The sequence below is a fragment of the Punica granatum genome, chromosome 4 (genome assembly GCF_007655135.1).
Source record: "Punica granatum isolate Tunisia-2019 chromosome 4, ASM765513v2, whole genome shotgun sequence".
In the NCBI taxonomy this organism is placed as follows: Eukaryota; Viridiplantae; Streptophyta; class Magnoliopsida; order Myrtales; family Lythraceae; genus Punica; species Punica granatum.
The window spans coordinates 18,774,443-18,796,151 of record NC_045130.1 but is presented as its reverse complement, the minus strand read 5'-3'; the positions used below and the strand labels follow the sequence as shown (position 1 = coordinate 18,796,151).

The 21,709-nt window shown below is 39.0% G+C and overlaps 2 protein-coding genes across 7 annotated transcripts; both read right to left on the bottom strand.

Annotated features, from left to right (window-relative positions):
• Positions 1-2,096: 2,096 nt before the first annotated feature.
• LOC116205076 (probable galactinol--sucrose galactosyltransferase 2) lies at positions 2,097-8,454 on the bottom strand. 2 transcript variants are annotated; one of them, XM_031537534.1, is made up of 14 exons: positions 7,868-8,454; positions 7,154-7,386; positions 6,888-6,978; positions 6,689-6,737; positions 6,485-6,576; positions 5,853-5,960; positions 5,512-5,685; positions 4,916-5,326; positions 4,286-4,427; positions 4,129-4,196; positions 3,656-3,790; positions 3,337-3,554; positions 3,159-3,247; positions 2,097-2,777 (listed from the first exon to the last, which is right to left on the bottom strand). In XM_031537534.1, the coding sequence occupies exons 1-14, from the start codon at positions 8,224-8,226 to the stop codon at positions 2,490-2,492; spliced, it is 2,457 nt and encodes an 818-aa protein (XP_031393394.1). In that variant the 5' UTR covers positions 8,227-8,454; the 3' UTR covers positions 2,097-2,489. The 2 variants fall into 2 exon arrangements, with proteins under 2 accessions (XP_031393394.1, XP_031393395.1); XM_031537535.1 differs by having other exon boundaries at positions 5,557-5,685; positions 7,868-8,453.
• A 2,664-nt stretch (positions 8,455-11,118) lies between these two features.
• On the bottom strand, positions 11,119-17,474 carry LOC116204835 (protein PHR1-LIKE 3-like). 5 transcript variants are annotated; one of them, XM_031537161.1, is made up of 8 exons: positions 17,003-17,141; positions 15,362-15,513; positions 14,942-15,066; positions 12,832-12,908; positions 12,678-12,732; positions 12,485-12,563; positions 12,302-12,371; positions 11,119-11,864 (listed from the first exon to the last, which is right to left on the bottom strand). In XM_031537161.1, the coding sequence occupies exons 3-8, from the start codon at positions 14,958-14,960 to the stop codon at positions 11,394-11,396; spliced, it is 771 nt and encodes a 256-aa protein (XP_031393021.1). In that variant the 5' UTR covers positions 14,961-15,066; positions 15,362-15,513; positions 17,003-17,141; the 3' UTR covers positions 11,119-11,393. The 5 variants fall into 5 exon arrangements, with proteins under 5 accessions (XP_031393021.1, XP_031393020.1, XP_031393019.1 ...); XM_031537160.1 differs by lacking the exon at positions 14,942-15,066; XM_031537159.1 differs by lacking the exons at positions 14,942-15,066; positions 15,362-15,513 and having other exon boundaries at positions 12,485-12,554; positions 17,003-17,474.
• Between the last annotated feature and the right edge of the window lie 4,235 nt (positions 17,475-21,709).

Genomic DNA, 21,709 nt, shown 5'->3' with positions numbered 1-21,709 from the left:
CACGAGAACTCGAACATTGCATAGCAGGGGGTGGCCCTGCTATGCAATGTTACCATCATTGTTGCCCATATATAAATACAGATATAGATATAGTGATAGATCCAATTTATGTATCCCTCAAGAAATTATAAGAATATTTTTTTATTATCTGAATCTTATCAAAAAGTATTTTTAAAAAATTAAAAGATCATTTTTATGTTATTAAAAATGCCAAAATACTCAAGAAACCCGAACATTTTTTTTAATTTAAAAATTCAAAAAGCTTCTGCTTTACTATGTCTTTCCGTAACTAACAAGCCTCATGTGAAAATTAGAAAAACATGTTTGTTTCATCAGAATCTGTATCATAAAATACAATTTTCAAAATAAAAAGAAGAATACTTTTTTATTAAAAGTATTAAAAAATCGAAAAAAAATCGAGAAAATTTGCATTTAACAATTTGGGCATTCTAAGTCCACCAGGTAGGGTTACAAGTGTCTCTGCTTTCATATATATATATATATATATATATATATATTTTACTTTTAATTGTTAAAATTTTGTTAAAAAACTTAGAAAACTTAATGTATTTATCTAATTCACAAATTCATAAAAAAAAAGTGCTTTATTAAATATTCTCATAACTAAGAACAACCGACAAAAGTGCTTATTTTCTTATGTTAGACTGAACAAGGAAACCAATTTTCTTTTGCGCTAGTGTTGATTTCGGGAAGATAACTTGCATAAGGGCTCTGACAGTTTCCGTCCCTACGGGCAATCGGCAGCCTTGCACTGGCTGCATAGTCATTTTCCGTTGCAGGCTAACACAACTAGCTAGAAAGTGGCCAATAAAACCTAAGAGCTCATCAGAGATGGCAATGGACATCTGATCAAGCCAATCCAATCCAGCTAGAGCAGCCCTAGCAGGGTCGCGGGGGACTCCCACGAATTTGATTGTTATGCTATCATTCGATTGATGGCTTGTGGGAGGATATAATCAACACATTGTGTACCATCTTGTACTGAATGATCAGTAAAATGTTAGAAACGTGAAATCAATGGCAACGAGCAGAGCTCCAAATATTTACACATCCGGAGCATGAATCTCAAAACGAAGTCGATTGAAGAGATCATATATATGCGGGTGTGCCAGTATATGTATCATTGATCTAGTTACATACCTGTGGAAGCAAGGGCTTAATTGCTCTCGTCTCTGATGTGGAAGATACTAGTATCTACGATGAATGGCGAGTTATATCTGTGCAAAACGAGCTTTGCTTTGTCAATGTAACGCTTCAAGAACAAACAAACACAGAAATCCTCCTCCATTGATTTGCTCAATTTATATGTCTCGGTCTCCTTGTCTCTCTCTATCTCTATCTCTCTCTTTATCTCTCTCTCTCTCTCTCTCTCTCTCTCTCCCCCATCTCTCTGTTGATGAGTGCATATCCACATTCTGCGGGTGATTAGAGAGTTATGGAGATCCATTTCGAAGTTTATATTTAGGAGGAAAGAGTGTTTCTCGTTCTAATTCATGTCTCTGCTTTGTTTGTCTTCATTCACTTGATTCCCCTATTTTCTTAAAAAAATTAATTTCCCATAGAAAATGATATTACATGATAGCACATGCTCTCATCAGGTAAACAATAGTTTTGAAGTTCGATATTCGTAATGAAACTATCCGTATTTCTTTATTAGTTATTAGGATTTCTACTTCATTGCATTAAACTCATGGATCACCCTTGTGACAAGAAAAATAATAACAATAATAATAATAATTTCCCAATATATAATTCATATTTTCATGAATTTTTTTTTTTTGGCTATACACGGTCTAATTGAACAAAGTAAACTAAACATATATGCAGACACTCCCAGATCAAGCTTGGACAAAGTTCACCGTCACAAGAATACAACTGAACAATTCCAGGGGCGCATAACATCTCAATGATCGAGAATGGCAATGAATATATTGAGTCGGCAGACCGAAAATATAAAGCATAGCCACAGAATATCTACGATATACAAAATTCTCTATCCTCAAGACATATGGAATAGATATTCTTACCTCGCCTGGTCAGCAAAGATCAGAACTTTGATTTCGAAAACCTGAGGGTATCATTTTCAAAGCATGAGTTTCTATAGATCTTTCACCGAATTCATTGCAGTTGCGTGGCCCCATTCATCAATGGCTAAGATTTTGTTCAAGCAACGGCTTTACATATATGATATGATGTCATATGAATTGAAATACTTGTATAAACCAGTTCCTAGAATATGGGAAAATAGTAGGAAGACTTACAGCCTTTCTGGTATCAAAAACCGAAATAGGCTGCTAAAAAATGGCATAACCCCTATATATACTCTAATATCTGATATCTTCAAGTGAACAATGAAACTGCTGAAAGCATCCCGCGCTCTACATGCAGTGACTTCATCAATGGGCCACAACTACAAAAATCTGTGGGGGTATTGGTTGGTATAAGATTTGGCCATTAACATAGGCCGATCAGTAAGAAATGAAGAGGTCCCATGAAGTCATCCTTGGAGGAATAGTAACAGTCAGCAAGTTTTCTTCCGTTCTGAACTTGAAACTTTCCTCTTCAGAGTTTACGAAGCAAGACTTGGGTCTCATATCAGAAAATGCACCGAAGGTACCCGAGCCCCTTCCTTTAATGCATAGTACCAAACTAGAGGTAGATTTCTCATTACAAGATTCAACTGCCTCGACAGCACCACCCGAATTGTACATGTTTGTTAATCCAATCGGAGCAAACCGTACCTTCTCGTCATAAACCTGGGAAAAATCCATACCAATTTAAATCTTCAACTCAATTATCGAAAATCCGGACTGCATAGGCTGCTTGACTGCTTTTATGGGAGACAGACCTCTCGATGTCTGTTCCAGTTTTTATTGAAAAAGCTGAAACAGCAGACAAGTTGGCAAGTTCGTGCCAGTTTTCTCAGTATAATGCCTAATTCCTGGTTCTAGCCAACCTCTTTTGTCCTAAACATTATGTTATTTTCAGAAAATTTGATCGATCCACTGAGCCCCTGGTTACGCCTATCAACTCATGGCTTTGTCAGTTCGATGCTTAGTTTAGTTCGGAAAACTATGCTACGAATAAAGAGATCCACTATCCACGAGTTATCAACTTTCAAGTAAGTGAGAGCTAACCTTAATAGGAGAAACGGTGAGGACATCACACTGAAGAACTCCCAATCTGACATTCATCGATTCTTCCTTCAATAGTCGGCTTAGAGAACCTACAATTGTTTGCAGACATACATGAATCATAATTTTACAAGCAATGGGTCTTTTCAAGCAATATATTCCTAGTTAGTATTTGAGAGACCTGCTTTGAAGGAATAAACTGCAGCATCCCCATTCCATGAGTCCCCAGCGACCTCTTCAAAGTACTCTATATCAGTCAAAGATACCTTTCCAGATATCTCGGAGATGTCTTCATTTTCCTTAACTGCAATTTCCATCCCAGGCCAGCTTCCCGCTCCTTGGCAGTTAAACAAACCAAGAACTCCTGTGCAGTTGTTTAAGTTCCAGATCTTCAGAAGACTGCGCATGAAAGAATCAAAAGGCTTTTGTCAGTAATGCCACAAGACATCTCAACATTTCTCACAGAAGAAGAAGTATGTAGAATACATAGATAGTATCACCTCATTCTATCCATGACTGGGTCATTGAAGAGGCAATCCCGTGAAGGTCTTCCGGGGTACTTTGCTCTCAGTACTGACCCATCAGAAAGTACAAGCCTCTTGAGTATCTCAAAATCATGGTGCCCAGGTTTATCACTGTAATAATGTTATACAAATAACTACACAGTTAATCAGGCTATGACCAATCGAATTATGAGCACAAATTAATTCAAAAAAATTGCAAAAATCTGGTTAGGTTTACTCCTATTAAAATGTGGCTACTCCCCGCTATATAACTACTCTCCGCTTCAAGGAAAACCGATCATTTAGAACCTGGGCTCTATACATGGATTCGATAACAACATGCTTGTGCTATCCTTCATATTTTCTAGTGCTTGTGTGATGGCAAGTGTTTTGCGACAAATATCACCTCCCACAGAAGCTGGAGCTTTCAAAATGATTTCTTAAAAGAACATAAGAATAATTATTCTAACCTCACATAGACTCCACATCCTCCAACTGCACGAGCAGCAGCATGGTACTCAGCTGCATCATGGAGGCTCTGGAATTCGTTTATGGAATTAGCAAAATCACATGACAGTGCCCAAAGCATTAGAAAGATAGAAGACAAAGGGGATTAAGATAACTCACGTAGAACATGTCCCAGTCAGGGACAACAACTTCCCCAAGGAACATGCTGTTATATGCTACAGAAACTATGTGCAGAGTCTGTGTTGTTGGGTTGTTGGGGTAATAGTCATCAGAAGCTCGTGTGATCGCGCTCTGTTTGCAACTGAGACAACCAAGGCAAAGCCAATCAGAATGGACGGCAGAATTTTCTAAAGGGTCCAGAACGGATTTCTCAAACAAGTAAAACTTTGAAGTATGTAGTTACATATCCCTATGCAGTAAAATCAGTAAGCTTTTCCACTTAATTTATTTCATGCTTCACAGTTGAATGTGCACCAGATTTAGCCAAGAAAAAGCATTTCATCATGCATGCTTAAAACAGAAGCTCTTTAGCAGTGTACGATAAATCAGAAGATCATATTTTCACTTTTAAGAATATCAGAAACACAACTCAACAAAAGCAACTGAATAGTACTCCAGAAAACCATTTCAGAAACTTTATCATTTCCCAGAAAACAGTAGAATAGTTTCACAAACAACACCATTTCTGTGTTCCTGTTCTAAATAAACACCCAAGAAGGTCGAGGATAATCCAAAAAGGAAAAAAGAAAAAAAATGCTGGAAAGAAATGTGAGTGTTTAAGTACAGTACTGGTAAATGGAGTCTGTGCTCTGACCCATGCAGCAAATTATGCTGTTATCCTGAAAATTGGCTGCAATGGACTTCTCGAGAGCCTCCTGGAACTGTTTTGTGAGCGAAACTCTGCCCCCCAAATCGGTCCCAATAGTCTCCAGTATGTTCTGCACATCCACCTTGACCCCGTCTACATTCTGAGAAACCAAATAGCTGTGAAGATCATCATAGAACTGAGAGGCTGCAGCTGGATCCAGTGTTCCAATCCCATACTTCTCCATACAGTCCATTGCTATATCCCTAGTGTTAGCTAAATTTCCCGGTGATTGAACCGGGTATCTCATTACAGGGCTGTATTTTTCTGTCCCAGAAACTCCAGGAACAAGGCCTCCCCAGTAACCCAACAATGCATGCCACACATAGACATACCTGAAATTTAATGAAGATAGTTTTTAAATAGAAGTTCTAAAGCTAGGAATGTGTAATTCTTGAAGAATTATTTCTAAGAAGTCAACAGATGAAGATGTGGTCATGGATTTGTTATTTAATTGGTATGCAACTATAGAAATTTTTATTGCAATGAGAACAGAGACAACACAAGAGTAGGATGTCACACTGAAATATAGAAGTACACTAGTGAAAGGTTTTCCCTTTCATACTTGAGCCCAAAAGTTGCCTTATAATGTGAAACAAATTCCTTTAGATCTGTCGGTTCGGAGCTTGGAGCTCCAATTTCTTGTCTCCTGAACTTATGGTTTTCCTTAATGCTGAGCAATCTGCCTCCGAACCTGCAGTTAGGAGAACGCATTGAGTTGATCCACATTTAGTAGATGGAAATGACACTGTTGAGTTTGGTATGAAGGGATGTGAACATGATGGAACAAAATTGCTGTAAAGTAATTAAATCATTAAAATTTCACTTCCACTTCACAACTTGGCCTAAAAATGTACTTACTGCGATCCTTCAACAAATGGTTCTCCCTCTTTCTGGAACTCATTACTTGTATCTTGCCAACCGTCATCTATAATTAAAAATTTTGCTGGTGTGCCTCCCTCCGATAGACTGTGAGCAAGGAAATAAACTTTTACAAGCTTCTTTTCGTGAAGAAAAGTTGTAAATCCTCATTATCTAAACTTAATAATACTAACAGAAAAAATTAAAAAACAAAAAATAAAATATGTGTGAAGGGTGCAGGTTTTAAGAGAGGTGTACAGTGATGAAGATAAGATCTAAATGGGCCCAGGAACAATTCAGAGCAACCATAGAGTTATATATATGCTTTTATACTAGTCCTAAGAAAGAAATTTAAAATGTACTTACGACAAGAATCTCGAAGTGCTCAACTCTTAAGCTAATCTCAAACTGATCATTCATTACGCCAATATGTTCCACATAATTACTGGCATACAGAAAACATATACGAAACAAGCTTTTAACTAATGCACCTATTTATGTATGTTCATAGTATACTCAGCTAGCAAAAGCTGGAGATTGATCCTCTTATATTGTGGAGAACATCACTTAGCTTTTGTTTCATTTGCAGTGTAAACAAGGCAGAAGACATTCATAGCAATCTGAGAGAACACCTTTTAAGCCCATCTGTAATTCCTTCGGGATTGACATCATGGTAGAACGCATCCCAAGTGCACCAACCAAAACAATCTAGGATTCCAGGCATCTGCATCAGAAAGCCATCAATGATAAAACATCACAACTACAAACTCTTTCACTTCTCTTGATATAAAAAATGGTAGGTGTCATAGTCCCCACAAAAATTTAGGCTCCCTTGCCTGTTTTGTTTCTCGAAGTGAAAATGTCCCCATCTGTTTCTCCACGAGTCTGTATTCCAACTGAAGCTCGTAAGAGAAATTTCAATTACTCGGAGGGAATGACAATCAATCAAACCAGATATCCACAAGAGATTAGCAGCCTAGCCAGGTTTCAAATTACAGCCTTAAGCAAAAAACCTTGCTCAAAGCGCCAACCTACTTCATTGATTCCTTCATCAGATCAAAAGGATTGTCTCCGTAATTTACGAGAACTGCTTTCTGGGACGCTTTTGTGACAGTAGCAGGATCACCTATAGAAATTCAAAACAGTCCACATAGTTAGACTGAACAAGGGATATGTGGAAAGCGGAAAATATAATAAGAGAAAGTGCTGATCACTTTTCTCACTTTGAAAGGATTTAGTATGTGGGTACGTTATGAGTTAGAGAAACGATGGATGGCATGAAAGTTGTAATGATATATTACCGCTCTCAATGCAAAGTTCCAGCTCGTCTGCAGAGTTTCCCTGCAAGCTGCTCCTGAAATCTCCATCTAACAAGGGCAGCAAAAGAACATAAATGGGCTCATCTAATGGTTCATGTTCCTTTACTTCCAGAAGTAACATTTGAGTCTCGACGGGAATGTCCCTTCCTGAGTCCCCGACTCGCGGCATCATCCACCATATTTTGAATCTATAGAGGCACAACAACCTCACATCTCTGCGTTGCTCGCAGACAAAACCAAGAATTCTGTTATTTTCTTTCGGAAATCGAATTAGGCATCTACTAGAAAGGTAGCGATGACATGAGGAAATGGTAGGAATTCGCATAGCTATACTCCCAGATGCTAACCTCACGGGTCGTGAACATATTCAAGTAACGTGGGAGTTCTTAAATATATTGTTTCATTCATGCAATGGCAATCGAGACACTTTGGCATCGCCTCCGAAAGGAAAAAACCAATGACAATGCGAACCATAATTGTATCTCCTACTACAATTCCACCATCACACTGATCTTACAAGATATACGAATGAATGTATGACAGTCTAAATATGACAGTTATGAGACTGAATTCCAGCAAGAAGCACGAAAAGCTCCAACCCGCATTAACATAACCCAATTGTCACATAAACTGCAATCATAATCATCTTCATGGCAATGAGACAGAAAGAAACAGAGTTGGGTCGAGCTTTCTTACTGAATGAGCCCAAGCTTGAACACGTGTCTGGAACCCATAATGGTGGAGGTGGCCCCGACAAAAGCCGATGAACCAGTCAGCGGAGTCACGACGATGTTGTCCGGTACGCCGGTCAGCACATCCTTGCCGTCCACACTCAGAGCTCCATCCTTCACTGCGGGCCTCGTGCTCAGGAACATAGAATGCCTCAGAATCTGCCCCCATTTCTTCTGAGGAAACCTAAGAGACAGAGCCCCAGTTGAGAAGAAGCTCTGCCTGCTGGCCCCGAGAAGCTGCGGAGTTCTCTGGCGGCTCGAAGGAGGAGCAAGAAACAAGGTGGGTGGTGTCGGGGTACTACTTGTGCAATGGCTTATCATCATGGGTGCTCTGCTCTAATCAAGAACTACTACTACTCGCTCTGCCTCTGGGAAAGGAAGCAAAGGCAATGTGGTTGGAGTGGAAGAAAGGGGTGTTGGTTTTCAGATAGAAGAGGATCAGTTGGCCATGGCATAGCATAGAGGCCACATTTAAGGGGTTTGGTGGTGGGGAGGGGACAGCCTCTCATGAATATGGAGCTTTTTGGGCTGTCATGATCGTTTTCAATCTAGGCTCTTGGCTCCCAAAAAAAAAAATATATATATATATAGATAAAAATAAAAATCTTGGCTCGTGGTGTTACATTACAATATTCTCACGTTTTTTCTTCTTTTTGTTTTTTTTAGGTAATACATATCATCACGTTTCTTTTGCTTTTCTTTTTTTTCTTCCTTTTCTTTTGTGGGGGACCAAACAAGGAAAAGGGTCCGTGCAAGGCAGGATGGACGATCTCATTGGAGGACGGATGGGAATTTCTTCTCAATATCAGATTGCTCAGTCACTTGTCACTTAACCGCATAATTTTAATATATTTAAAAGTGAAAATTTGATCTGATGATGCATTCACGGATTTCCACTTATAAGAATTGTAATTGATTATTACTTATTCAATCAATTAATATTTTCTCGAATATCAAAGACAGAACGAAGTGATTATTAACCTCTCATATAGAGGTCGTTCTTATCATAAGCATTTCACAGTGCTCGAGTTGATAGACAATGAAATCTAAATCCCATACAAAAATTCTTCAATTTTCCCTTGCCTGTATGGGACGAATCCCGCAAAAGAATTCTTGAATTTTCCCTTATGGAACGATTCGGCAACCAATAGTTTTTCTCTCTCTCAACACAAAGCGAGGCCAAAATAGATTTTTAGGACTAGTACTTAAAAACTCAATGGATCTCGATTAATTCTTTTGAGCCGATTCAATCTATTAACTGATAAAACTCCCCCGGCATAATATTTTTTTAATTGTTATATATCTTTTTTTCCTGGTTTAGAGCCAAACAAATTTATTTATTTGATTTAGAAAAGTCGCCCTCATATAATAGCTGCGGGTCATGCACTCTGCCGTCACTTCAATTTTCGGACAAAGCAGTCGACCATGTGCCAGCCGCCGGCCACCTTATGAATTCCTTCATTTTTTTTTTTTTTTGCTGCAAAATTTGCACTTGTTTACGCCCATTTTTCGAAAGAGGCCGGCAGGCCTAATCACAATTAAAAGAGTGTAGCAGGATGCGAGAGGGCTGACGTCAAGGGGAGGCTTGAAATCCAACTCAAGAACAAGGTCGCCCCCGTCGCTACTATTTCTGTTTGTAGGTTTAGGCGACATGGCATCCGAATGAAGCCATACTCAACTCCCCTCCCCTTGAGGACTGCTAAATGGTCTAGCTAGAAGGAAGAGACACTGATGGCATTGAAAAAATTATATGTTGCGTTTGGTAACGGAATAGAGTTTAATTTAATTTGATTTCACGAGATGAATACAAAAATAATTGAAAAAATTTATTATTAAAATTAAAGAAAAAGCAAAAAAAAATAATGAGTGTACCATTGAATTAAGGAAAAAATAATAAATAATAAATAATTAAAAGAATTTAATTTTAAAAAAATTAACTGTTAATAAAAAATATATGAGAAAAATTATTATTAAATTAAAAAATAAAAAAAAAATAAAAAAATAATGATTATGTTGTTGAATTAAAAGAATAATAAAATAGAGTTAATGGTGAATTTAACTCTGTTTTCAAACCAAATATTTCAATCAGAATCCAATTAAGTGGACATTTCATCGGTCGGTCGGAAAAATTTACATGAGTTTTTTCTTTGTTTCCATCATCCTCGAGAAAACTAGCAAATTGGTCATTGAAAGATTTTAAAACTAACAAATTACTACTTGAAAGAATTTTTCAAACAAAACGATCATTCAAAGATCAGAATCCATAATGTTTTGCTACCACCTTCAAAATTCTGTTAGTGCCGTTACGGAAAATGACATGAACGCTTATGTGGCATCTAGTGGACAAACAGCTCCTATTAACGTGACACTTGCTCAAGAGCGACGTCGTTTGTTCTCATTAAAAACCCGACCGTTTATAGAAAAAAAAAAGTTACATGCCCAAAACGACGCTGTCCTCACTCCACTCCCCTCCCCTAACCGAACGACGATGTCGTTCCTCTCCCCCGCCCCCACCGAACAATGTCATCACCATCATCCCCTCCCTCCTCCATTTGCAATCAAATTAGGGCAAGAAATCAAAATTAGGGATTTCTCCAAAGCCTCTCTCAACAAAGATGGCCCAATTTCTCTTCTTTCTTTTGGGTTTCTTTATTTTTTCAAGAAGTGAAAAGGACAGAAACACTTCACAATCGGAGAGCAAAGTTCCCACCGATTGACAGAGAAACTGAGCAACCAGAAAGCGAGCTCTAATCAAGTCAAATCGAGTGAAAGTCGACTAACCTCGAAGCAGACAAACCAAACTGCCGTTTGACCTTGTCGATTTTAGTACAAGTGAGTAAACGACAGTGCCCTATCAAAGCCTCTCCAACCCACAATCGTTAAGAACAGGGGCGAGAAATCCATAATTTTGATTTCTTGCCCTAATTTTGATTGCAGATGAGATAGCAAGGAGATGATGGCGACGACATTGTTCGATGGGGGCGGGGGAGAAGAACGACGACGTTGTTCGGTTGGGGGAGGAGAATAGGGCGAGGACAGCGTCGTTTTGGGCAGGTAACCTTTTTTTCTATAAACGATCAATTTTTGAATGAGAACAAACGACGTCGCTCTTGAGCAAGTGTCACGTTAATCAGAGCCGTTTGTCCACTAGATGCCACATAAGCGTCTAGTTGAATTAAAAGAATAATAAATAGAGTTAAAAGTTGAATTTAACTCTGTTTTCAAACCAAATATTTCAATCAGAATCCAATTAAGTGGACATTTCATCGGTCGGTCGGAAAAATTTACATGAGTTTTTTCTTTGTTTCCATCATCCTCCCTAAGATATGCTTTAACAGACTGGGCAAAAACAAAGGAAACTAAGGGACATATTTTACAATTGAACATATTAGAAACCACTGGATCTCAAAGAAAACATATTCCCAACTCGCTAAGCCTCCTACGTACCTGCATAGCCCGTGATAACAAATGGAACTCCCTGAGCCTCTTTATTACATACCATATCCCGTGATCCCATGCGGGTGCACTGGAGGTACACCGATCTCCCCTGCCCTTAGCTTAGATTCCCCCCAAATCAAGGGCACACCACCACTTGGCTCCATACCCATCATCCTCTTCTTCCCACCGATTGGGGAGTCCTCGAAAGCCAAACCACCAGGACTCTCCTGGGAGGTAAGACAGCTCTCGGTGGAGCAGTCGGCCCTCTGAGAATGCAGGCTCGGTGGGACATCTTCCTCTGTCCCATGAGCAGGGCCCACCACATGAGGGTAGAACCCAAGCGCATCATTGCCTCTTGCAGGAGGCTTCGTCTCATATAATATCTGCAATGATTTCTGGCCATCTGATGATGTGTCTGGGAGTGGAGCCCCGATGAATTGTTCAGCCAGCATCTTGCAGGCCCTCTCAAGCATCACCATGTAACTTCTCTCCGCATCCACACGTATCTGCAGGTGCTTCTCAACCTGCGGAAACAATAATGAGATTGGGTATCAAAGCCGGGCAGGACCAGTCTCCTAAGTTGGACTAGTTCCCACAAAAAACCAGATATGCAGATGAACCGAGTCAGCAACTAACTGCCTAAAACCGATCCATTTAAATTAAACTTGGGTTTTCTTAATGAATTATTTTTGTTGCTTGCTCTTAAAACCTATTGAAAGAATCCTACTGGACAAGTTCAAGGAGGAACAGATAGTTTGTCTTAACTCAATTGCTAAACTAGTCATTGGGCAAAATAATCGCAATAACTCCGAGAATTAACCAGAAACAGAATGACTCTTTGATCAAAGAAAAAATCAAGTCACTGCCAACCCAGGGCAATTGTAGGCACCTGGTGACACAAGAATTACTTCGATGATCCAAACAAGAGGGAAGGGAAACAGAAAAATCAGAGAAAAATTACCTCGACTTGAAGATGCAATTTACTCTGCATTTCCATTTGTGCCCTCAATGCCTCTTTGACTTCATAACCCCTATACAGTACACTCCCATAAAGTTTTTGCTGATAATGCAAAAGCAAATCACGAGCACAAGAAAATAAAGAGACGAAGGGATACGAGAAAGAAAAAGAAAGATTAGTTCTTACTCATTGACATCAGAGGAAGGTAAGCTTGGAGAAGAATTACCACTCCCAGGGTTATCTAGAAGGTAAGAACCTGACATTCCTTCCAACAAATGGCAAAAACAAAAGGTACAAGGTATGGAATTTAATAATTGATGTCAACAACTAAATTTCTCAAAAAAGCCGATCCAATTATAATCATATGATGATCATGTACCATCTTTTGGTGAGTCACCCATGTCTTTTCCTGATTGCTTGCCTAATCTGTACTTCTGCAATTGGGGGAAAAAAAAGCATTATAGGAAAGTTCATAACTTCACCTAATCTTCAATAGCTGAATAACAGAGGAGAAATTCCAACGAAAATGAGACCTGGAGGTGACTCTTTAAATGAAAGAGAGTGAGGCCTTTCACATTCATTGTCCGCATGATAGCTTTTGGAGTGGCTTCTGCAGAAATATCAGCAAATTCATTACGGCAGATGTGGAGAGGGAAATGCGGAGAGGAACAATAAGAAAGACGGAAACTCATAAGTCGAGAATGTGATTAATTGGGGTATGCAAGATACTAATGATTGACTCCATCAGGAAATGCATTCACTAAGCATTATCAAATTCAAAGAAATCTAAAATTTACAAATTACAATCCAAGCGAGCCTGCCAATATCTGGATTTGAATAGCTATCCTTGTTAGATCACAATCGAATCATAAGACAACATTTACAATAGCTAAACATATAAATTAATTATCAAAATTCAATCATCCATGAACACATGAAAACAGGCCACAGCTTTTCTTCACCAAAATCAGATAATGAGTTCAAGCAGGGGGGCAAAACTTGCGCCATCCGTTAAGAAATCTTAGAAATAGGGCATAGTATCAGCATGAAGCATAAACAAGACAAACATTAAGGAGCACGCAGAAAGAGACAGAAATTAATACTATCATCAGTTTGTTCTACATCTTTGAGTGCTGGTGGTCATTCAACTCATAGATCAAGTTCAGATATAACAAGTTTTGAGCTTTGACTAACAAGTCGACATAAATGAAGGCTATGAAGACAACTGTTGAGCTTTGTCTCAAGCTGGACATGCAGAACCAACTTCAGTGTTAAGACTGGTCTTTATGGGCTTCAGCAGGCCAAAAAAAAAAAAAGCCCACAAAAATTGCAGAATATGTTCAAATGATCCTGATCTTAGAGACAGACACTACGAACCAAATCAGGCTCCTGGCCTCATCCTAAGTCATCAATGGTTTCTGACACAATCTAGATCCTTTGGTGGGTCTCAATCTTGGGATCATCACTTCTACAGTCTAAACAACCTTTAGCATCAAGTGACTAATTAAAATGTTGCAACTAGCAAAACCCTCATAGCTTCAAGAAAGTTTTTGCTTCTTTGACAGGTGTGGCAACTAAATACAAGGACTTGAAACTCAAAGAAGGCTTCCTATAGTCAATCAGGGACAGTAAAGCAAGGAGGTGACTACAGAATATGTGATGCCACAAGTTATCTAGAATCATCTATATGCAAATTGATTGATTGTTTGCTTAGCCAAATCACTTCATACATTAGGTACCTCAAAAACATGATTTTCCACAACTTCTCATTATACAAGGAGCATAATCATTGATATCATTTATATTTCTACATTGGGAAAATGAAAGATTAGATGCCTAACTTACTGAGTGTATTAAGCCTATTTTGTGATGCATATCAGAGTAGCAAGAAAGGAGGAGGCTGAAATATGAAATAGCAACAAACTTGACCTTCCATAACCATAAGATGGACATTTTTTGTAGTGCGCAATTTAAAGCATACTTGCTTTAAAGTTACATCAAGTTCAACAATCTTGCAGTGAACTTTCGAAGTCATGAAGTTCGCTTTTGTTGGTTGAGAGAGATCTAGCATCTGTGGTGCAAGAAAGCTATCAACTAACTAGGAGTTGGCCAAAGAAGGGGAAAGAAGCAAATAGAAACCATTTGAAGGAGAGTTCAAATAGAAAAGAGACTGGTGGCATTGTTAAGGTTGAAACTACAACATTCTTCGGACCCTTAAATTGTAAAATTCATCACTCCATCTTAATATATTTAATAAGTCTTTTAGAACCTCTTTTATTGAAAATAAAATGTGCAATAAGTGGAAGATGCAGGGGAATGAGTACACAGCTGACATGCTGTTGTTGGCATTGGACAGCTATGAAATGGTATTAGGAGTGCAGTGGCTATCCACCTTAGGGGACATTCTATGAAACTTCAAGGAGTTACAGATGAGAATTAAGTTAAAAGGCAAGGATAGTCTGTTAAAGGGGGGTGATGCTGAAGAATTAAAGAGTATTGATGGGGAGCAAATGGAAAAATTACTGCCGAAGAAGGACCAGTTAGCTATGATCCAATTGTGCAGCCTGCAGTTGGCTGACTAAAGTAAAGTACATGTTAATAGCAGTGAGGGGAAGAGCATGGATCCAGAGCTAGCAGCATTACTCAAGGGATTTGAGGACATTTTCGAGGAACCGAAGGACCTGCCTCCCAAAAGGGCTCAAAACCACAGAATTCCCTTGAAGAAGGCATCACAACCTGTCAACATCAGACCCTACAGGTACCCTACCCTGCAGAAAGACATCATTGAGAAGATGACAGCAGAGATGATGGAGGCAAGGATCGTTCAGCCAAGCCATAGTCCATTTTCATTCAGCTGCCACTGTGGCTCAGGCCTTCTCATATAATGTATTTAAATTGCAATGCATGCCCGAATCAATTGTGAGTGATAGGGACCCTATATTCCTAAGTAACTTCTGGCAGGATCTGTTCAAGTTGCAAGGACTGGCTCTCTTGGCTTCTTCTGCCTATCATCCTTAGACAGATGGATAGTCAGAGATAGTCAACAAGTGTTTAGAGACTTACCTGACTGGGGACAGACCTGCTTCTTGGGCCAAATGGCTCTCCATGGTAGAATGGTGGTATAACACCACATACCATAGTTCCACTGGATTGACTCCATTGGAAGGCTTGTATGGGTTTCAGCCTCCCCTGCATGCCATACTTTCCTCATGATTCTGCAGTTGCAGCAGTGGATACACATATGAGGGATAGAGAAGGCATGATTCGGGCCCTCAAACATCATCTTCAGAGAGCTCGGAAGATGATGAAGTTACAAGCAGACAAAAAGAGATCAGACAGGAAGTTCTCTATTGGGGATATGGTTTTTCTCAAGTTGCAGCCTTATAGGCAAGGATCAGTCACTGCTAGAGGCTCTGAGAAGCTGTCTCCTAAGTACTATGGCCCTTATCAAATTATGGACAGAATTGGGAAGGTGGCCTACAAACTCAAATTACCAAGTTCAGATCAAGTGCATCCAGTGTTCCATGTGTCTCGACTTAAGAAGGCTATAGGCACAGCTACCTGTTCTTCAGAGCTGCCTATACCCTATGACACTTCGGAATGCAGGCCTTTGCAACCCCTGGCCATACTGGAACGTAGAATGGTGAAAAGAGGTAATAAGGCTACAGCACAGTTGCTCGTGCATTGGTCTAACACCTCTTCAAATGATGCCACTTGGGAATATGCAGATGAGTTGAGATTGTGTTTCCCTCAGTTCAGGCTTGTGGACAAGGGTCTTGAAGGGGAGGGGAATGTCATGGATTAGAAGTTAAAAGGGTCAAACTGTAATAAAATGGAGATGGGGGTGAGTGTAGAAAAGTAGAAACATATGGGGGTATATTTTAATTTGTCTTGACTTTGTTAGTTACATTGGGGAATGTGGGCATGAGTGCTCATCAGATCCAATGTAAAAAGCTGCTGATGTAGAACGCTATGATCATGCTATGAAAATACAGAAAATTGCCTCATCTCTCTATTGCTTTCTCTCTCTCTCTCTCTCTCTACATTCTTGCTAGGATTCTTCTTCTCTTCCTCTCTTCACCGTTCTCTGCTACCCATCTCCACCCTTCCATTCAGTCCAGTTCATTACACAGGTCAAAAGAGTACCCATTCCACTCCAATTTATAACCATTCTTGAAGAAGAGAAATCTACCTAGGCTCCTTGCTTTACCACTCTACCTTTTCAGAGGATACCAAAGATCTAAATTCTCCAACAGTTTAGCACTCCACAAACAACTAATCTGGAGCACCTACAACACTCCCTCCCACTATTTCCCGTGATGAAATGCCTACATTTGCTATCAAATTCTCACTCAACCGCCATTCACTCCAAGAATAACGTTGGCGAAAGTTTCCTTCACTCACTCTTCCTAACATTCCTCCAAAATTAAATTTTTATGGGCAAGGGATGATGGTGAGGGTTCCGCTAGAATAAGACCCAATTGGAAGGTTAATGAAAATAACAGCAGCAGAAGTTCAACTGTATCAGCTGAGCTCCAATCGACAAAAACACAATGTAAAGAACCGATTTTTCTGTCACCCACAAAGAAACCAAACCAAATGAGGTATCCTTCCACATAATGCATACATTCAACAAGCCGACATGAGCAAATTGAAATGGAAATCATAGGAGAGCCAAAGGAAAGCAGAGAAGAGGGGACTGACTGCTGGCTCCTCCGAGTTGAGTGACGGCGTCAACGAAGCGTTCGTGGAGGTCAGCGGTCCACCGGAGGCGGGGCTTGGGGTCGGAGGTGAGGACCAGACAAGGGTCTCCTCCGGCTCCTCGACTGGGGCCTCCGCCGCCGCCGACGACCTGCAGGTCTTGATCTTGCCCGATAAGCCCCTCGTGGGTCTGAATCAGCCTCGGAAACATCATTTTCCTCTTCCCAAACAAACAAACAAACACCTCCTCCCCGCCGCTCCTCCTCTTCCGACCTGCTCAATTGTTGGTCACTCGCCACAGCCCTGCCCAAGCCCCAAAGAAAGAGCAACCCAAATGGGCAGCGAAAGGAGGGAAAGGCCGAAGCGGGGGGAAGAGAGCGTCTGCGAGAGGGACGGAGATGAAGATCCCCACAGAAAGCAAAGCAAAGCAAACCAAACCAAACCAATGAGCAGCGGTGCGGCGGTAGAGCAGTAAAAGAACAGTAAAAAGAAAGATGTGACCCACCCAAGCCGTACAGTAGAAAAGGTGAAAAAGTGAGACTTTTGCCCGCACTGTACCCTCAGCTGGCATTGGCAACGCCATTTTCGGGATTTATCGCCTTCTGCTCGACCGATCTCCTCCCCAACCTCACTCGCATTTTAATTTCTTCCTCAGCCTTGGGCAGGCATTTTCGACATTTTAAGCACACTGCTTGAATGCCCTGTCTTGGCATGACAGCTGCCGCGTCGTGTCATAGTTAACTAAGCTAATTCAATGAGATTTCATCGTGCTGCAATGCACCTGTCTTGGCATGGCAGCTGTCGTGTCGTGTTGTGTCGTGTAGTTAACTAAGCTAATTCAATGAGATTTCGTCATGCTGCAATTCAGTGACCGATGGTCTGGTCCCAACGAACCGCTTCACTTCAGATGAAAAAAGGGCAACGTTATTTCTCTTGCAGAACAATGCTAGTCTCGTGAAACCGGACATATGCCTTGCTGAGCCAGATCGCACTCGTTTCTGTTCTTAATTTAATGTGCCGCGTCGGTTTTATTCTCCTTTCGTTGACATTGGCTGGATGCAATAGATCTAAAACTCTGAAACGATTTCGGGAGGTTACTCTGCACTTCAATGAAGGGGCGGTCACCCTTTAAAATTTCCATGCCTTCAACAAATTTGCATGTAATTATATAAATTTTGATAAAAATTCTTTACTTTCACTCTCTTAAGTCTTTTTTGTTTTTTAAGGATCTCACCATCTCTTAATCAAGGTCCTTCATCCTTCCCTGTTTAATTTCTTCGTCACTTTTGGTATAGTTTCATTGACTTTTGTTAGCTCCTATTAAAATAAAATAAACCGACACTTTGAAGTTTAGTTTTTGATTTGGTTGCTTGTGGCCACTTAAGCTTGACGAATAGTTATTTATAAGCAAAACTATACATTTGATCCTCTAAATTTGAATATTTTTCTATTTTAATCATTTTTTTAATTTTTTTATCATTAGATACTATATTTTTGAATACTTTATCTGTTTTAGTCTTTTTCCTTTTTTTGGTTCGTTTTCATCCAATACCTTTAATTACTTTTCTATTTTCATCATTTGATCAAAGTTTTTATTAGAGAAGATTTTAACTTTGATGCTTAACTTTTAAAGTTATTCTTTTATCCTCATTCTTTTTTTGGTTTAATTTTTTCTTAATATTAAACATTTTTTTCCTTATACTTCTACCCCGTAAATTCTCATAAAAATGCCCTCTCGATATTTTGAAATTTATAAAAAAAAAATTATTATTTGAAATTCAAAAATAAAACAAAATCTATCAAAATATATTTTGCGATGGAGGATGGCAAATTGAGAGGGAGAGAGGCGGCGGTAGCCGGTAGGAGACGAAGTAGCATTACCACCTTGGGGGAGGTCACCTTAAGCCTATACCTCCATCCACGGTTACACTTACAATATCATTTCCTGCATCAAGGTTTACCATGTCCTTGCATAGTGCATTGCTACAAATATCATAGGTGTGGTTCTTGACTATCTAACTACAATCGTCTTTATTTTTAGTGTATTTTTCGATTTCTTTACTCTCAAATTTGAATACTAATTCTCTTAACACAAACCGCCATTACCCTTATCAAGATTGCTTGTGACCTAAACGCTCATTTTTGCTCATTCTCTTTAGTAGATTCACGATTTTTTTATTATTATTTTGACATATTTTGTTTTATTTTTGAAATTAAAATAATAATATTCTTAAATTTAAAAATGTCGTGTGGGCATTTTATGAGAAACAAAATTTTTAATATTAAGAAAAATTGAACAAAACAAAAGATTTAGGATAAAAAGTAACTTTAAAACGTTGAGGACTAAAGTTAAAATCTTTTATAGTAAAAAATATGATAAAATGATGAAAATAGAAAAATAATCAAAAGTATTGGATGAAAATGAATTAAGAAAAAGAAAACGGGCTGCAATAAAAAAGTAATCAAAGATATAGCTTCTAAACAATAAAAAAAATGACGAAAATATAAAAGTATTCAAATCTAAATGATCAAATGTATAGTTTTATGTTATTTATAATATACTCAATATTAATATAATCAATAAAGAAAACAGAGAGAGGTGACCTGGCAAGGCCTGTCGAAGCCCCCAAAATAAAATCGGTTTCCCCAAAACTTGTAGTAAGAAAAGGGTGAGAGCCGAGTCGAAATCCCAAAGGAGGCTAAAAGATTCTCTAAACCAATGAGCTAGCAAAGTAACGATAGGGGAATTTTGATAATCAAGAAACTAAATTGCAGCAAAAACAATTTAAAAGTGCAAGGGAGAGTAAGTAATCAATAATCGAGAGACGTATGACTTGAGTTCGAAAACCACCTAGCGTTTGGTTGATCATAGAAGCATCAGAATGTAAATTTCAGCAGCTAAGATTCGATTCCCGCGACCGCAAGGAATCAACTAGCATCTAAATTCTAACTAGTCAAAACACCGTCTAACTAGTAAGTTCATCAACTAGTTAACAAGGTATCAACCGATTCCCTAATTAACTAAGCGACAGCTTTAAGCGCAAGGATGCCTTAACCTGAGCGATTAATTGATTCATCAATTAATTGACTCGTCCTATCATTCTCTAACCAATTAGGGCAGCAACTACCGTTTGTTCCTAATTAGTCTTGCTTCGAATCGATTTCTACAAACACCGTAGTAGTCGTCGATAAGCTAATTTACAAATATCCTATTCACAACCATGACAGAATACTTGTAATGATGACATCCAAGAATAAATAAGTGCTGAAATCGAAATATTAAAACCTGCTCCTCACAACCAAACCGTGAGGTTTCCGTTCTCAAGTCAAACGAAACAAATTAGCCACGCATGGCTATGCAGGGATCCATGAAAACTGATGATCGTTGGAGGAACACTCCGCAGCCGCCAGCCTCCTCTCCCAGTTTCTCTCCACAGAAAACTAAACTTCCAGCAAAAAAAAACCCTAAACCTAAATGATCCATAGGTTTTTATATCTCCCTCAAAAATAGGAAACAAATAATGAACATATCTTAAAGATTTCCTAAAAAACTCCCATTGTAACTGAAAGGGAATTCTAAGATTTGCAAATAAATCGAGAATTGATTCTAAACTCCCTCTCGGATCGGTTGTGCACGTGGTGCACCACTAACCAGAAGTCCTTGTATCCTTGCAAGTTCCATCTAGATACTTCAATGGTCTCCAATTCATCCCGAACATGCATCAAATTGCCTTCAATTCTTTTCTTGGACAATTTTCCTATAAATCGTCATCCAAGCATCAGATACCATGAAAACAACATAAAACCGAGTCTAAATTTTACCCATTTCATGGACAAATCCTCTCTTATCAAATTCCCCCACACTTAAACATTGCTCGTCCTCGAGTAAGATATCAAAGAAAAATCTAGCTCCCTAGTATTAACAAGACGATACATACCCAAATGAGTATACAACTAAATCATTTGAGAGCATAAAATTGCATAAATGAACTTCCCTCTTACTCCAAGAAACGTCGCCTAACATGTTGACATAGTAAATCCTCACTAGGGATGTGTATGCGCTCTCTCTCAAGTGTTTAGGCTATGTGTTTGTCACTCAAATCCAATTTCATGAGCATGCACTACCATAAGCTTGCTTTTACATCTCATCTCCATTATAAATAACTTGCAAGACATGAATCTGAAGGACTTTTTTCTGAATGTAATGTAGCTTGGACAAAAAGAGGTGGAAAAATTCAGGTTCATATAAGCACAAGACAACCATAAGAAAAGCAGAGCATTTAGACTACTAGAACACGATTCAAACAAATTAACACATTTCTCCCTATATTCCAGATCCCATGATGATGTGCAATTGATACCGATATGGATGAGCACCTTTTTTTCTTCTTTCTTTTGATCATTTTCATTTGCAGCCTTTCTTTCTTCTTCTTCTTTTTTTTTACAGCCCTTCTTTCTTTTCTTTTTCTTTTTTTTTTAATTTTTTTTTTTGAATAAATAACTTCATCTCATTGTTCTCGCACACGAAATATTCACCACTCATTTCCCCCATTCATCTAAGCTAAATGCTCGACTTTCCTTATGATCATGAAGAAAAAAGGAACATGGTTTTTCTAAAAAGACGTCTTGTGCATAGTTTAGGATAAGGCAATATGGATGAAGAAAGGAAAGGCTTACGTCACCAAGGCTCGAAGGGGTTCACTAAGGGGA

What these genes read in the sequence shown, in the direction of transcription:
- LOC116205076 (XM_031537534.1), bottom strand. Translation starts at nt 8,226, where the DNA reads ATGATGATAAGCCATTGCACAAGTAGTACCCCGACACCACCCACCTTG. An exon ending in TTCAAGCTTGGGCTCATTCA is followed by an intron (nt 7,387 to 7,867) that starts GTAAGAAAGCTC and finishes CGAGCAACGCAG; the next exon opens with AGATGTGAGGTTGTTGTGCC. An exon ending in GGAACTTTGCATTGAGAGCG is followed by an intron (nt 6,979 to 7,153) that starts GTAATATATCAT and finishes GAATTTCTATAG; the next exon opens with GTGATCCTGCTACTGTCACA.
- LOC116204835 (XM_031537158.1), bottom strand. Translation starts at nt 17,213, where the DNA reads ATGATGTTTCCGAGGCTGATTCAGACCCACGAGGGGCTTATCGGGCAA. An exon ending in ATTTAAAGAGTCACCTCCAG is followed by an intron (nt 12,733 to 12,831) that starts GTCTCATTTTCG and finishes CCCCAATTGCAG; the next exon opens with AAGTACAGATTAGGCAAGCA. An exon ending in GGGTGACTCACCAAAAGATG is followed by an intron (nt 12,564 to 12,677) that starts GTACATGATCAT and finishes ATTTGTTGGAAG; the next exon opens with GAATGTCAGGTTCTTACCTT.